Source organism: Ranitomeya variabilis, chromosome 1 (assembly GCF_051348905.1).
Source record: "Ranitomeya variabilis isolate aRanVar5 chromosome 1, aRanVar5.hap1, whole genome shotgun sequence".
Classification (NCBI taxonomy): domain Eukaryota; kingdom Metazoa; phylum Chordata; class Amphibia; order Anura; family Dendrobatidae; genus Ranitomeya; species Ranitomeya variabilis.
In genome coordinates this window covers 663,844,478-663,861,759 of record NC_135232.1, presented here as the reverse complement: position 1 = coordinate 663,861,759, position 17,282 = coordinate 663,844,478, and the positions used below count along the sequence as shown (strand labels likewise).

Sequence of the window (17,282 nt, the reverse complement as noted above, 5' to 3'; positions counted from 1 at the left end):
TCTTATGATAGAATGCAAGATGAAGCAATGTTAAATAACATGAAATGTAATGTCAGCTACTGGCTACTGTGAGAAATGTACAGGCTAATATGTATATACCGCATTTTTTGGATATAAGAAACACCGGACCATAAGACGCACCCAAAATTTTCAGAAGGAAAATGGGTGAAAAAATTAATGCGTCAAATGGGGGTCCGTCTTACAGTCCTGAATTCAGCTTACCAAGGGGGATAGGTAGCAGATTCACAGGGGGTATTTGGTGGTCCGGCGATGATATTACCCAGAGTGGTGCACAGGTTTTGCTGTGCGGGGGGCTATGGCAATGTTTTGTGAAAGCATGGCTGCTATGCGGTGGTCTCCGGGGAAACTTATCCCAGTCTGGTGCTGCAGGGCGATTATTTCGCTCCCATCCCAGTCAGGTGTGGCAGGTTCAGTGGTGCGCGGACTATGGCAACATTTTGTGAAAGCCCGAAGCCCCTGCAATTCTATTGCCTTGATGCTGTGGCCTTCAGGAAAATGGCAGCCGGAGGCAGCGCATGCGCAGATTGAGATCTCAGCAACGAGATCTCGTCCCGAAAACTCGGAAGACGATATCTCAGAGCAGAGATCTCAATCTGCGCATGCGCTGCCTCAGGCGGCCATTTTCCTGGAGGCCACAGCATCGAGGCAATAGAAGTTCGAGGGCTCCAGGCTTTTACAAAATGTCACTGGAGCCCCCCACACAACCGAACCTGCCACACCAGGCTGGGATGGGAGCAAGACCATCGCCCTGCAGTGTCGGAAAACCGGAAGAATCGCCTGACTCCTGCTGCCACCACGCTAACTGTAAGTACATTTTGACTATAAGACGCACCCTTGTTTTCCCCAAAAAAATTTTGGGCAAAAAGTGAGTCTTATAGTCCGAAAAATATGGTACATACTAAAATGGCATCATTTAAATACCTGTCACAGTCCTTGAAAACAAGCTTAAAGTGGTAGTGTCTCGATACGCATTTAAGACATATCTATAGAATATTCCATAAAAGTCTGACAAGCAAATTCCATCTTTGGGACCCACAATAATCGAAAAGAATGGTGGTCTGCAGATCGCACATTCCAGCTGGCGACTGACCTGCAGTGACTGGAGAGATGGTAGCCAAAGTATGCTTTCTCTTGCATTAATTGCTATGGGAGTTGTGAATAAGGCTAAGTATATTCCTACCCGCATCTATCAGATATCCTGTGGCAATGCCATAAATGTCTCTTATGATAAACCCCCTTTAACGTTTAGACCTAGGATGACAACTTCATATTTTTTATACAATCTATCAATGCATTTTATAAGCAAAACCAACCAAAAGCTGAAAATTTTGTGCAGTCACAATAAGCCAGTCAAGTCAATCTATAGAAAAAAGTGGCGGAGGGGTAAGCCGTAGAGATGAGTGAATTTGCCTGTTTGTTGGTCTCTCCATGCATGTGTCGTTACTGTCACACAGCCGCGACACATGCAGCTGCAGCGCTGATCGGCCGGCGCGATCCAGGAAGCCAGATTTCCTCTGCAGCTTATTCGGCAAGCGCTATAGCTTGCCGAATAAGAGGGAACCCAAGCAAATACACTCATCTCTAGTAAGCAGAGCCAATATTACAAATAGGTGTACACACCAATTTTTCTCTCATAATAACATTAATTTGCTAATACTACAGAAGAATTGCACAACAGGATATCAAATTAAAAAATATATTTTGAAAAAAAAATTGGGCAATGCAAAATCCTCCTAATTATCAAAAGTGCTCAGTATGTCCTCATGGGTGTACCTATTGTCATATTGGATTGTTTATGACCACAGGGAGGAGTTACCTTCAACTTTAGATGTCGCAGACAAGACAGTTTAGCGCTTTATTATTTATCAAACATGTATGTAAGCTTTTTCCATGTATCAACTTATAACCAAGGACTTTCAGATGTCTTGGCAAGTATACAGTGTATCAGTAGACTATTCCCTAGGGGGAGATCTACAACTCACAATTATGTCAGCCAAGTCTTCACACAACTCTGACATTCCACAAATGGTTCCACTGGACTTCTCCGACAGCAAGACATATGTCACACACATATAAACAGCCCAACAGATAAGGATCCACCAATCATTAATTCACACATGGGAAACAGTCAATATACATTTCTTTAACACATACAACGCCGTCTGAATGGCATCCAATCAACTTGTCAGCTACCAGCTAGGCACAACATATTAATACCAACCATTGCAAATAACATTCTTTACACCAAAGCTCTGGTTTTGTGCCAAAGTGTGTTCGTTATTTTACTTTTAAACATATGATCATCTCTCTTGTACATTGTGTCTTTGGAATATTCTATTGTAAGAAATGCAATAATAACCATGCGCGCAATTACAAAATCACTGCTACTTCCCTGTAGGTGCCATTAACAGAACCTTAATTGTAAAGTGCTGTGGAATGTGTTAGCGCTATATAAATAAAAATAATTATTATAAGCACTATTGGCAGCAGATTTTATTCTATGAATGGACCGCTAACAAAATGTATCACAAAGTGCAGACAGGACAAACCTCTTAATTTGTACAATACCGGCAACTGTAAAGTCACTCACCCAATACCCCTGAAGATGATTATCTCATTGCAAAAACATTTTGGAAGGCTTTGCTTATCATTTTAAAGGCTATGTGGAATTTTCTTCCTAAATGCAACATCAAGTCATTTACCAGACTTCATTAAACATTTTCAACCATTTTGCTGCTGCACAGTGTTGGGAAGTCCTTTATTTGGCTTTGTGCTTTTACAAAAATGTTACAAATCCGTTTCAGCTCCTGGTTATGATATACTCTTCCTCCCTACTCTCAGTACTAGACATTGTGTCAGGAAGTGGGATGTAATTGAATACAGAACGCCATAGCATGGAGAGGGGACAAAGTATCTACAGTCTCAGGGAAAGCAGAGAAATCAGGTTATAGAAAAGAAGAAATAAGAGCACGATAGATGTTGTGTTGACACTGTATGTGCTACTGAAATCACAGCCCCGAGGATACAAAAAGACCTGACATCTAGTCTTCATTACTACAAGGGAAAAATCTGAAGATTGGATCAGTTGGCAAACTGATTATAAGTGTGGTAATGGTGGTGGGGGGCTGAAAATGAATAAAGGAATGAAAATTAACCACTAACAAATGTAAAAATCATTTTTCCATGTCAAAGATTTTGCATGTCAAGGGTCAACATGGGTATTTGTAATTGTGTCAAATTGCTAATTGAAAAAAAAAAATACTGAAAGATTGGAGAAATTCAGTGAATGGGGCAACATAAGAGTTGCCTACACCTCGGAGGATCTTAACAGTCACTGCGCGGGTGGAAAACTTGTTATTTAAGGTTAATATGGCCACTTGATTTTGAAGATCAATGGTGCTTCCTGTCATTAGAATCAGCAAGATGACATTCTGGTAATATTCTATAGTGTTAATACTTTTGAGATTGCCTTAAGTTTTAGTTCCATATTAACAATGATACAAAATCCAACAGAAACTGGAGGAAAACAGTAAACAGTATGAACTTATCTTGCCTTAAAACACTAACAAGAGATTAATTTCTACATCTGTGAGATGCATCACACTATTGCATGTGTTTTCAGCTTGTCAGAATTGCTTTTTATTTATGCATATTAATTCTCGCCACCTGATTTTATTACTACTATTATAAATTATTGATTACTTTTTATTTACTACTATATTACAGACAAGGGTCCATCAAAACCCGTCTATATATCTGAAGTGTTGATCCAGTGGAAAGTAAAACACAACTATGATGTGGTTGCTAACAGCCTCATTTTACAATTTCCAATATTGCAAAAGCAGTAAAGCAGTTTAAAAAAACAAAAACACACCACCACATAAAAAATAAATAATCCTGAATATAAGTTTAATTTTTATTCTCTTAAAAAGTTAATTAAATTGAAAAATGTAAAGGTCTGGAGCTTACTCTACTCTTGACATCTTTAAGTTTTGGCAGAATTTCTAGCCCAAATCCATCTGCTTGTCCTCTCGTCCGGTTGCCTCCATTCATATAGTTTCCAAAGGCAAGAATTAAGCCCATGATGTCTTTTACAGCAGCCAGTTCCAACAAGCTCTGAAAAATAAACACAGCAATGTACCAACGTCTACACTGATGTCCCACAATCACTAGAATAGGGGGAACCCCAAGCAAGAAGTTCATTGTGATCGCTCAACTGTAGTGTAAATGAAAAAAATTGTGCTTATTTTCCACTTAAAGTCCATTGGGTTAATGGAGACAACTGCGTACTCTACACTTCAGTTTCCGTCAGGTTCGTAGACTTTAAATCTATGAAACAAGTGCAAAAAAAAGCTCCATCGAACCTCCACTTACAACTTGACAAATCTTTGTCCCAAAGTTTTAGGTTGAAAACTAAAGAAAGCCATAAGGGTATGTGCACGCGCTGCGGATTTTGCTGCGGATTCGCAGCAGTTTTCCATGAGTTTACAGTACGATGTAAACCTATGGAAAACAAAATCCGCAGTGCACATGCTGCGGAAAAAAAACGCGTGGAAACTCAGTGTTGGTTATTCTGCAGCATGTCAATTCTTTGTGCGGATTCCGCAGCGGTTTACACCTGCTCCTCAATAGGAATCCGCAGGTGTAAAACCACAGGTTAAATCCGCAGAAAAACCGTGGTAAATCCACAGTAATTCCGCAGTAAATCCGCAGTGCAGATTTCCTGCGGATTTACCTAAATCAGTGCGGAAAAATCCACACACCTTTCCGCAATGTGTGCGCATACCCTAAAGCCTTACATGACTTGGATCTGCATTATACCATAAGTTTTAAAAATTACTGGGAAAATACAAATTTATGAGCAAGAACATTTTTAGTTGACAAAGATTTCAAGAGCATACTTTTGAGAATGCAATAATAAAACTATTATATAAAATTTATTCCCAAAATAGCGATTTACTACTTCATAGGATAGGGGACTGCTTCACCAGTGGTTCGATAACTGTCAATTCAGAGAAAAGGGCTGTGCTCAGCTTTCTCCAGTAGATCCATAAACAAGAAATTACCGTAAGCTAATTGCACTGATCACCTCCATTCATCTATACGGTACCTTCTTCCAAAGCGCCATTCTCAGGATCATTGAAAGGACATTCAGTAACACTCACCTTGCAGATCTGGGTGACTATGTCTATTTTCCTATGAACTGAGCCAATTCCTTCAGCAAAGACGGACTGGAAAATTATACACTTTGCTCGCTGTGTAAAATTTGGGATCTGAGATAACTCGTATAAAAACCTGGATAAAAAAAAATACCCTTTTGAAATCTATGAGCAAAAGAAAACATGTCATTAAACATATACTACAAAACAATTACCACATTTTTCGGTCTATAAGACACTTTTCTCCTTCAAAATTTTGGAAGAAAGGGGGGGCGTCTTACAATCTGGATGTACATTATATATATATGTCCCCTGTGGCTGTGGATGGGAGAGGAGTAGCAGCGGAAGAGCGGGTCACAGGAGGCAGGATCCGGCTGAAGCGGCTAACACTGTGCACGCTGTTGAATGAATATTCACTGCTCTCCGCTACCCATAATCCCTCCCACCTCTAGGCACTGAGCTGGCACCGAGAGGTGGGAGGTACTATGGGAATGGAGAGAAGTGAATATTTATTCTCTTTAATAGCAGGCACGTGTAATCGCACAGCAGCTGCAGGAAGCCGGAGACTGCAGCTAACACTGTGCCTGCTATTAAAGAAAATGAATATTCACTGCTCTTCATGCCCATAATCCCAGGCGTGGAGCACAATGAATATTTCGACAGCTGACCTCAGCATTTGAGGATGCATGGCAGTGACGTCATGCGCTGTTACATGCTCAAACAGCTGCTGGCATCAGAACAGGAAGTGGCTGCGAGGGAGCGGAGGGAAGGCAAGTAGAATGTTTTTTTTTCTTTTTTTTTTCCTGTGTGCAGCATGTGGAGGCCTTGTATAACAGGATGGGGATGGTGGCAATATATACCAGGATGGGGATGGTGGCCATATATAGAAGGATGATGATGAAGGGGCCATGTTTACCAGTATGGGGAGGATGGCCATATATACCCGGATGGGGATGGTGTCCATGTATACCAGGATGGGGATGGTGGCCATGCATACCAGGATGGGGATGTGGCCATATATACCAGGATGGGGATGGTGGCCATATATACCAGGATGGGGATGGTGGCCATATATAGAAGGATGATGATGAAGGGGCCATGTTTACCAGTATGGGGAGGATGGCCATATATACCCGGATGGGGATGGTGTCCATGTATACCAGGATGGGGATGGTGGCCATCTATACCAGGATGGGGATGGTGGCCATGTATACCAGGATGGGGATGGTGGCCATGTATACAAGGATGGGGATGGTGGCCATATATAGCAGGAGGGGATGAAGGGACCCTGTATACCAGGATGGGGAGGGTGGCCATATATACCAGGATGGGTATTGGTGGCCATGTATACCAGGATGGGGATAGTGGCCATGTGTACCAGGATGGGGATGGTGTCCATGTATACAAGGATGGGGATGGTGGCCATATATACCTGGATGGGGATGGTGTCCATGTATACCAGGATGGGGATGGTGGGCATGTATACCAGGATGGGGATGGTGGCCATGTATACCAGGATGGGGATGGTGGCCATGTATACCAGGATGGGGATGGTGGCCATGTATACAAGGATGGGGATGGTGGCCATATATAGCAGGAGGGGATGAAGGGACCATGTATACCAGTATGGGGAGGATGGCCATATATACCCGGATGGGGATGGTGTCCATGTATACCAGGATGGGGATGGTGGCCATGCATACCAGGATGGGGATGTGGCCATATATACCAGGATGGGGATGGTGGCCATATATACCAGGATGGGGATGGTGGCCATATATAGAAGGATGATGATGAAGGGGCCATGTTTACCAGTATGGGGAGGATGGCCATATATACCCGGATGGCGATGGTGTCCATGTATACCAGGATGGGGATGGTGGCCATCTATACCAGGATGGGGATGGTGGCCATGTATACCAGGATGGGGATGGTGGCCATGTATACCAGAATGGGGATGGGGGCCATGTATACCAGGATTGGGAGCTATGTGTACCAGGATGGGGAGTGGGGAGCCATGTATACCTGGATGGGGACATATATATCAGGATGGGGAGGGCATATATATACTAGAATGGGGAATATTACCCCTATAGCAGTGTCAGCAGCAGCTCCACCCCCCTTCCATAACAGTACGTAATGACCTTTTTTTTTTCTACTTTCCTCATCCAAAACTTAGATGTGCCTTATAGTCTGAAAAACTCAGTAGTTTTAGCAAAAAGCTAAGTGGCTCCAACACAATGAGCCATCACCCAAACTTGGCATTCACATAATTAGTTTATATTGGAATCGCCCATCTAACGATACATACAGATTTCAGTGACATTATTAACCACAATACTATAAAACAACAAGGAGCAGATGTCATGGCTCTTACTGTTCGGGTTTGTCTAGCAGCTTCACATTTTCTGCAGTAGAGGTCTCATAATGCTTTTTGATCGTTTCCAGCTCATCCTTTTGAGCCCTCTAAATAATATAAAAAAGGTAAAAATTAGTTATGTATGTATGCTATATTTACATGATTTATATACACACTATAGGAATTAAAATAAAAAAGTAATATCTTGGCTCAGCTACTACGTGATCATTTCATTTCTATGCAAGCAAATATATACAAAGGTCTTATCACTATAATTATATTCCTCAGAAACATATGGACATTACCGCAGACAAGATATCACCGATGCTTGACAATTTATTCATGATAGATATAACTGCAAAATAGCAGGTTGTCTATATTGTCCGCCTAAAGTCTTGTACAGTGATAAAAAATTGAGACTAACAGGCAAACTTTACGAAGGTTACAAGAACCACCCAAAAACGGTTACATCAGCAATGAAATATAAAAATAGTAGCACTAGGTGATGTGAAATTTAGACAGTTAAAATGTACTTACATTTTCATACAAAGCTTCTAATGTTTCCAGATCCACAATTGAATCATCTACATTTAAGATAGCTGTGAAAATAAAAATTAAACATTATGGAGAGAATAAAATTATCTACATGCTTCAAAGCACAAATATTCTGGTTGATGATGAATTTGTATTGGGATAAAACTAGATTAGAAACATACTTTGTAGACAGATTACACAAATCAGAGTAAAGCAGTCATCAAAACCAATGAAATATATGGTCTGATAATTTTTTTTTTAGCGCCTTTTCCCTCAAGTAATCACAGACTTGTGGCTAGGGTAGACCCAACCGTCCATTCCATTTAAAAAGCTGTAGATGATGCGTGGTGTATCCTTAGCCACCAGTTCGTCAGTGATGACAAGGCGTATGTCTAACCTGACCAAGGAAAAAAGGAAGTAAGAAAGGAAACATCAAATCAAAAGGTCTATGAACAATGTGTTTGAGGGTCAAAAAGAAATTAAGTGGTTGAAATTTACCCAAAAAGCACTGCCCAAATAAAAAGTAATGTCTGGACGCAATTCTCTTACCGTAGGGTTTAAGGTTTTTGCTCTGGTTTTTGTTTTGTTATTCCAAGTGCAGAAGTATTAAGATACGTGCATATATGAACAGCCACAGTCCAGTCTGTATATAGATTTTATTACTCTATAGAGCACAATTTGCTTGTATGTACAAATTCCTTCCAAGCATTTTCCATTAATCAGACATTAATCAAATTTTTCTAAGAATCCATTTAATCAAGTATCTCCTTAGCCAGCAATTTTAGACAACAGTTTCCCAACAAATTCTAACTTCAAGAGGATTATGTGTCAGCAATTTTGGTTTTCTTAATCGGTAAATGATACTTAAAAATCATACCCAGTCTGTAGGAAGTGCACTGTTACAGATGGTTCTTGTAATCTGTCAAATTGCTGACAATTGTCCTAATAGCAAGGAGAAAAGTTTCATCACAGTGATGACCTTAAGGCTAGGGTCAGACAGCCAAAGATTCTTTCATTCGCGATAATTGGACCGATTATGCAAATCGCATTCTGATTGGAGTTTGATCTGATTCTCTCGGAAGAGAACAAAATTTCTCCATCTTCTCCACACGTCCGTGTTAGTCAAACATTGGATCAAACTGGGACATGCAGCAATATTTTCTCTCAGAACATCGTGGTCAGAGGACAAAAAAAATAAATAAAAAATTGACCAACATAGACTACCATTGGTCCGGGTGCAACCCAATGTTTTGTCTGTATATGTACAGCAGGTGTCAAAGCAATTAATCCTTCCAAGTATATTTGCATAAAAGCAAGGGAATTTTAAAGATTAAGGTTAAGGTGTATGAGTAGCAAATTAAATTGAACTGGTGCTGAACCTGCACCTTACTTGGCTAGCTGTATTCGGGTGCTTTATATTGTGTTTAGGCACCCATTTAGTGGCTCTGCTGGGGCTTACATTCGAAGCTCATGCGCCGAAGGGGCCATAGACTATATTGGTGTTGGCAGAGCGATCATGCACTCTGACGTGCATCATTTTCGGGCCTGTACATGCCTACTGGAGGCGGACACTCAGAAGTAGTGGACTGCATCTGGGTTCCCATTTCCAGCAGACGTATATGCCTGAAAATAATGTACGTTAGTGCATACGTCCGCTCTGTCAGCACCATTACATTCTATGGCCATGTCGGCGCATACATCCGAATCCTGTTTTGCGTGGGTTTCAAGCCCCGACAGAGCCACTAAATAAACATGTGTGTAAACGCAATGTGAAAACACCCTAACAAAGCCAACATCTTTCTGTTATATCAGTAAACCAAGCTTTCTCCAATTGCTGCAGTTTAACCATCTAATTGCTGCTCTTAATCACTAGGAGCCAGGGGGCGTAACTGCAATAGGAGCAGGGTATGCAATCACACCTGGGCCCTGGAGCCAAAGGGGTCCAATTAATCCTTTTGGTCTATATGAAAAGACTAATACTATTAAAGAATTGCAATAATTGTGGGCCGCGTTGATGATTTTGCATTGAGAACCATGAACTTCAAGTTACATCACTGCTAAGAATAGCATTCAAATAGAGTGAGTGATTCGCCAGTGGGCTTATACAACAGCTCCAATTTACCCCCTCAAGATACAATTGTGGGGTGCAGATTGAAGGCCCCCATTACTGCCATGATGGGCTTTCACAGGAAGATGCCAATTATATTATTTCAATACTACAGTAAACTAGAAGATCAAATATCGCAGATTCGAGTACCCTTGGTGACAAAAAGTAATGTAAAAAAGTATATAGTTTTAAACAAAAAAAATAAAAGTTAAATTCCTCTCGCACTTCTAACTTTAAAAATAAAATCCAACAGAAATATATTGGTTTGCAATGATACTATATGCAAAAATCTGATAAACAATACAAAGTTAATTAAACCATATGTTAAAAGAAATTAAATGAAAAAAAAACCCACTAGATCTGTAATTTATCAGCCTTCGCGCTTTTCAAATAAGTCAATAAAAATCCTTTAAACATATCAAAATGGTTTCAATAAAAAAAAAAAATCAGCTCTGTGCACAAAAAAAAAAAAGAAAAGCTTTTACAAACCTCTATTAATAGAAAAATAAAGTTATGGGTCTCAGAAAATATTTATAAAAAATACAAGTTTGGTCATAATCACTTTTACAAACAAAACTCGTAAAACATTTGTGGAATTACAGTTTGTGTTTTTATAATTTAACTTTTTTATAGGTTTTTATTATTCTTTTTATCAATTTTCCATACATTGCATGGTAAAATGAAGGGTGGTAGTCAAAACTACAACTCATCCTGCAAAAAACAGGTACTCATGCGAGTATGTCAATGGAAAAAAAAAAGTTATAGCTCATGGAAAGGGTTAAAGAAAAAAGTCAAAGCGCAAAAATCAGCGGATTGTGAAGGGGTTATGTAGCACCTTGAAGTTTTTCACCCAAAGCTTACAACGGCTTAAAATAGAAAGTTAATACACCCGTTACGGATTCCCTGTTGCTTCCTGGGTTTTCCTGTTGCTTCCTGGGTTTCCCTATATTCTGGCCTGTCGCAATGAGGTTTTGACATGGACAGGCGTTCAATCATATGTCATTGTCAGAGCATCACTGGAAGTCAGGATGCAGAATCCAGTGAGAACGATGAAAGAGTACTGGTTAACTTGGTACTTTTGGCTATTCTAAGCCATTGATTAAAATTTAAAAAAAAATCAAACTGCCAGAAAATGTAGTCTTAAAGCAAAACCATTGTTTACATTTTTATTTCATAAATCAATAATACATGTGAAAATAAGCAACTGTGTAATATACCTTATCAGATAAGTCTGCTTCTTTCTATGCCAGAATTGAGATAGAAGATGGCAGTTGGTATGGATAAGATTTTATGTACATAAAAGGGAGTAGGAGGGAGGAGCTCTGCCTCTAGCTCCTCCCTCCTCATCTACATAGAATTGTATTTGTAGCAGCTGACATTTCCTATCCCAGTAATGAGAGTCTTCACTGAATACAGATTGTACCTCAGAATTGAGAATGACTAATCAATTCTGGCAGAAAAAGAAGCATATATCTCATGATATATTACAAAGTAGCTTAATTTTATGTGTGCTATTCATTCAAATGAAAATTAACATGACGGTTACTCGTTAACCCCTTTCCGACGTTGGTCGTAAGTTTACGCCAACGTCTGACTCCCTCTCTTTGATGTGGGCTCCGGCGGTGAACCCACATCTTTCCCGGTAGCTGTTTTAAACAGCTGACATGTGCCCGGAATAGAAGCGGAATCGCCATCCATCCGTGGCTATTAACCAGTTAAATGCCGCTGTCAAATGCTGACAGCGGCATTTAACTTGCGCTTTAACCATCAGGACAGATATCCGCCCACCGGTGACCCCTGTGACGTGATCGTCACCGGTTCATTGGCATGACAACCAGAGCTCTCCTGGTTACTCTATGGTTGTCACTGCCGGCTTACTGTTAAGTGAGTAATTCTACTACATAGAGGTAATCTAATCATTGCCTCTATGTAGCACAGCACTTGGAAGTTTTTCCCAGTTTTCTAGTACACGACCTGGTAAAATGAATGGTGTTGTTCAAAAGTACATTATTACATAAACTCTCACATTAAATATTTCTTCATGAGTTTTGCTCAGAATTATTTGAGTAATTCCTTATATCTTTGAAATCTTAGATTTGATTTTTTTTTTTTTTTCTTTTCTTTTCTACAGTGGTAGCTGTCATAAAGAGCATCTCTTTTCAGAAGACCACCTCTGATCTATACCAGATATTCTGGTGATGGATTTTCAGTTTCCGTATATGCCATGCATTATGGCCCTCATTGTCAGTGAAATTGTGGGTGGTCATATTAAAGAGATTGTAGTGTCTTTACTTTGGGTCTTAGGTGATTATTTTAGGTTTACGTTTTTAATGTGTCATCATAAAAGCATGATCATATCTAAACATTAATAATAAAGAAGCAAAGGTTAAAAGTATTAACAGGTCAGGAGGAGATGTGCAATAAACTATTTGCATATAACGTCCTATTTATTTCACTGGGAAACTTAAAGGAATTGCTGGGGGTCCAAGTGATTAGCTCCCTATTGATTTTTTCCTTATACAAGACTGACGATAATATTTTTTAAAATGGTGGAACTTAAAATAAGACAAATTCTTGAATATACAATCCTGAAACCAGATAAAGTTTAACTAACAAGACTTTTAAAAAATCGCACTTGATGAATCAAACCAAAACATTTGGAATTGATAGACTGTGCCCACAAAAAAAAAATCAATATATAGGTGAGCACATAAAATAAAAATGTAAAGTTATTCTACTTTCCATCTAGTTGACTATGAAAATGGTCAGCACTCAGATGCCATCACATTTTTGCCAACAATTGGATCAACATTGGACATGTCTACTCGATTTTGCAGGGACCACTTCGTCCGCAAAAACAATATTAAAAAAATCAGAAATGTGAACAGTCCCAATGACTATGGTAGGCAAGAGTTCTATCCTTTAAAACAATGATAGAACACATGCAAAAAAACAAATGTCTAAAATAGACCTTAGTTCATGCTATCCTTCACAAGCAACAAAATTACAGGACTCAATTTCGCAGACAAGGGCACCGGAGCCTACCGATACAGTACAGTAAACCAATTTGAACTCACTGAGGCAAAGTACAGTCCAGTAAAATCCTATTAAAATGTTTCTGCACAAAAGAATTACTACCAAACAACACTGAAGCATGGTTTAAGTTCCCTGCAGGATTGTGGTTTTTGTTGTAAATGGTTTAATATTTATAAACTTTTCAAATAACTTTTTAATGCATTACTTTAGCAGTTTTCGAGGCCAAAGAATTCTGCCCAATTTCATATGTGAAATCCTTTTTCTAATTATTTTTAAAGGATATTATGAGTTTATAAATTTAGGAGCCATCCTTTGTTGTATTTCTGCAAGCGTTATTTTCTCTGAACCTTTACAAATATAACTCGCGTTCTGTCGTCTGCTCTTCTAATGTCCATACAGAGCTTTCTACTTATTGTTTCCGGCGATTCCTGTCATAACTACTTTTCTTTCCTAATAAAAGTTTTCTTCTACTTTAAATAAAGTTGGCCAACCCAGTGTGCCAGAATAGTATTTAGTTTACAGAATCATGTTGCTGGGACATACTTTCCCATTGTAAACTTCCAGTTTGAAGAGAAGGGAGCTTTTTAAAATTTTTACTTGTTTTTCTTCCTTTACAAAGATCATCATTTTCTTTCTGTTTTCACTTATGTTTGAATAGCTTTTGGACTTAGAATCTAACTTTTTAGAAGCCGTTGAGTATACCATTCAATTTAAAAGCAACCTGTCACTAGGTTTGAATGATATGTGATACTTCCACCATCTTTCAGACCTGATATACAGCATTCTATAATGTTGTATATAACCCCCCAACCTAACCTGAAAGAGAAGAAAAAGAGCTTTTATTATACTCACCTGTTGGACGGAGCAGTACCGTCCGAGGGATGCCGCTGGTCCTGGTCCGACCCCTCCCTTCTTCTTAGAATTGCCACCCTTCATCTTGCTCGATACATCCTTACCTCATTCACGCAGACTTTCTGGCATTGCGCTCCTGCACAGGCATATTTTTTTGCCCTATTGAGGGCAGAGTAAAGTACTGCAGTGCTCAGGTGCCGGGAAAGGTCAAAGAGCGACGGCGCATGTGCACTACAGTACTTTGCTCTGCCCTAGCTTACACTAGACAAGACAGAGAAGGGATTCAGAAGGATCTAGATAAGCTTGAACAATGGGTAGTAACTAATAGAATGGTATTTAATGGGGAGAATTGCAAAATCCTACATCTGGGCAAGAAAAACAAAAATTATATCAACAAAATGGGAGGAAGAGAGCTAAGCAACAGCACATGTGAATACTTGGGTATACTAATTGATCACAGACTGTTCAAGTCAGCAGCGTGATGCGGCAGCAAAAAAGGCAAACACAATTCTAAGATGAATTAAGTGAAGCATATAGTCTAGATCACATGAAGTAATTACCCCCCTCTACTCCTCACATGAAGGTTTTTGCTGAGGTCTTAGAGCAGAAACTCTCCAAAACCATGAGGATTTCAAAAACCACAAGTTTTGATTAAATGGCTCACTAATTCATATATAGTTATTAAACTGGGAAAAAATGGCAGTTGCAATGACTAAGTTGGCAAAAAAGACTTCAGCAAAAATACCACCAACAGATTTCTGAAGTGCCTTCCTATGGCAAAAACTCAGTGGGTACACCAACATTTACTAGATGCCATGTACTCATTAATGTCAGAGAGGGTTTGATGCCTTTTTTTTTTTTTTTTTTTAGACTACAGGAGTGAATACAAAAGAAAGGTGCATCAGTCAGCTGTCCTTTTTTAGTTCAATTTCTGCCTTGAAAACCAGCATAAGAAAAAACTCCACAGGTATGCATATGTGAAAGGACAATGTTCAAAAGACAACCCTATTCACAATGAACCAAAGCTTTGAGTTACTGTTCAAGTCAATTCATTTCAAAAGTAAAATCAAAATTCGACAATGTGTTAATGCATTTAGTGGCCAAGTAAGACACAGAATACTTTAAATACTGTTTGAATATATAATGTTTAGATCATTCCAGAATACCGATCTGGTTCAGACAGGTATTCGGAATACAAAAAAAAAATTAAAAAATAGAAGGATGTAAAGGAAGTGATGACTCCTTCCATTTGGTAGCAGAGACTTTATATCCTTCTATTAACAGCAAATGCAATGGATTTCTTTATATCAGAATTATGGGCTGTAGACACAGATCTCTGATTATTAGAATTATTTATTATGGTTTTCCAATGTGTCCGTATTCGGACGCCATAACTAGGCTGTGAGTGTGGAGCTCTTGGGACATATATCCATATAAACTATGTACCAGTACTGACACTTAGAAATTTCATCAGATAGCTTAACTAAACTTCAGATGCATGGATGAAGATTCCAGAAGGTGGCTTGTTTTCAAGCTGAATTTTTCTAGTTCTGTACAATTATAGTAGGTCAATAGACTATTTTGAACCAGAGTTGTTTATAGGTATGATACTCACACAACTATGGCTGACAACATAGGCACAGAAAGAAGAAAAGAGGGGTCACTGACATCAGAGCTGGGGAGACAGATGAGGAAAGAGACAGAAGAAATGCCTAAAAAGGGTAAACTTAAGTGCATAGCAATGACACAGCATCAATATAATGACAATACAATACTGTATTCTTCTCAAGTCGTGGGACATGACAGGCAGTAAACAATATGGTGTTTTCATATTTTGTAATATGCCAAGCTGAAAAAAATTCAGTGGGTTTCAGTTGAACAGGTGGCTATACAGAAATACGGCAGGTTGATTGAACAGGTACTGCATACGAGGCTTACTTCAGTCTAAATGAAGCCATAAAGCAGAAGACAGCGGCTATCCATTGTTTATGGTATTGTGGATGACAAAGAACAGATGACGCCACTTTACATTCTCATAAGTGATAAAACCGTCTACATTTTACACCATTTTTATGGCAGCTGTACATTATTAAGCAATGTACTGTTGTCTCATTTACCAGCCAGCAGGAGCAGTGTCACAAGGCTCACACCTCCAACAGTCTGAAAAGTGCTAATGTTATGAAGCTTGTCTGCATGAAGCTTGCCAAGTAGTGCAAATTAGACTCATTAAAGCCAGTCTTTCCTGGTGGGTTTTCACTTCCCTCCTACACACACTGTCAACCTCCTGAATATCTCACCTACACCTACCAATAAGTCCAAAAGGAAGCAGACGCATGCTGTGCAAGGCTGGTAATTTTATTGGGTTCCTCAACCTTTAAAAATCTGTTACAAGCCAGGTCTGGTTTCTGAATTCCTTTTTTGCAGGGAAATTAAGGCAAACATTTTTATGTGGCCCTACAGTGTCTGCTCACTCCAAAAAGAATTTATACTGAGCAGTGTCATTAGAGCAAACCTGCTCCCATTAGAAAATAATAGCCGTCAGATGGGACATAGAGCAGAGTATAACCCAGCTCCCAGGCAGGCGCTTATAAAAATAAAAAAATAAACTCGCCGGCTACATTTCACACGCTCCTGTTATTGAATTGTTTTAAGTAGAAACTTTCCTTTGAGTCCTGTGCTTTGACACGCTAAATCCAATATGATTATACAATTCTCGCCTCTGAACACCTCAGGGCTGCAGATGCCACCAGGGGGAAGTTTTACAAGATCTATGAGGATACACGGATCCTGTGACATCCCAAATATTATCCCAGGAGCTTATGGAAAATCCAAATAAAATAGCACTCAGAGAGACACAGGATTGCAATATAAGAGTTAGAGGAAAGATGTTATCATTCGTAAGGCGCCAACGCATTGCGCAGCACAGTCCACTCATGCCACAGTGAGCGCAATTAAAATGACATATGTGTAAGCACCGAGCCTGCTCCTGTACAGACTACACACTAAATTCTGCAACATATTCTCCTCTGATTATACCTTAAATTATGTTAAGAAAAATAATGTTAAATGGAAATTTTATCCTAACCCAAACAGTTTACAAACCGTGTGTAGAGATGAACCGGACTTCCATAAATAAGACTTATGGTTATAATGGAATAAATGAGACTTCTAGGATTGCAATTGAATCTTGCCCTTTAAAATTTAAGGGATTGTC

At 39.3% G+C, this 17,282-nt stretch overlaps 1 protein-coding gene across 3 annotated transcripts in view; it reads right to left on the bottom strand.

Annotated features, from left to right (window-relative positions):
* Positions 1 to 17,282, bottom strand: part of FMN1 (formin 1) — a 445,090-nt gene that overhangs the window by 43,225 nt on the left and 384,583 nt on the right. For all 3 annotated transcript variants that reach the window (XM_077263405.1, XM_077263415.1, XM_077263424.1), the window contains 4 exons: positions 8,077 to 8,138; positions 7,558 to 7,646; positions 5,187 to 5,316; positions 3,991 to 4,137 (listed from right to left, as the gene is read on the bottom strand). In XM_077263405.1, coding sequence (XP_077119520.1) covers positions 3,991 to 4,137; positions 5,187 to 5,316; positions 7,558 to 7,646; positions 8,077 to 8,138 — 428 coding nt within the window. The remainder of the gene's footprint in view (positions 1 to 3,990; positions 4,138 to 5,186; positions 5,317 to 7,557; positions 7,647 to 8,076; positions 8,139 to 17,282) is intronic.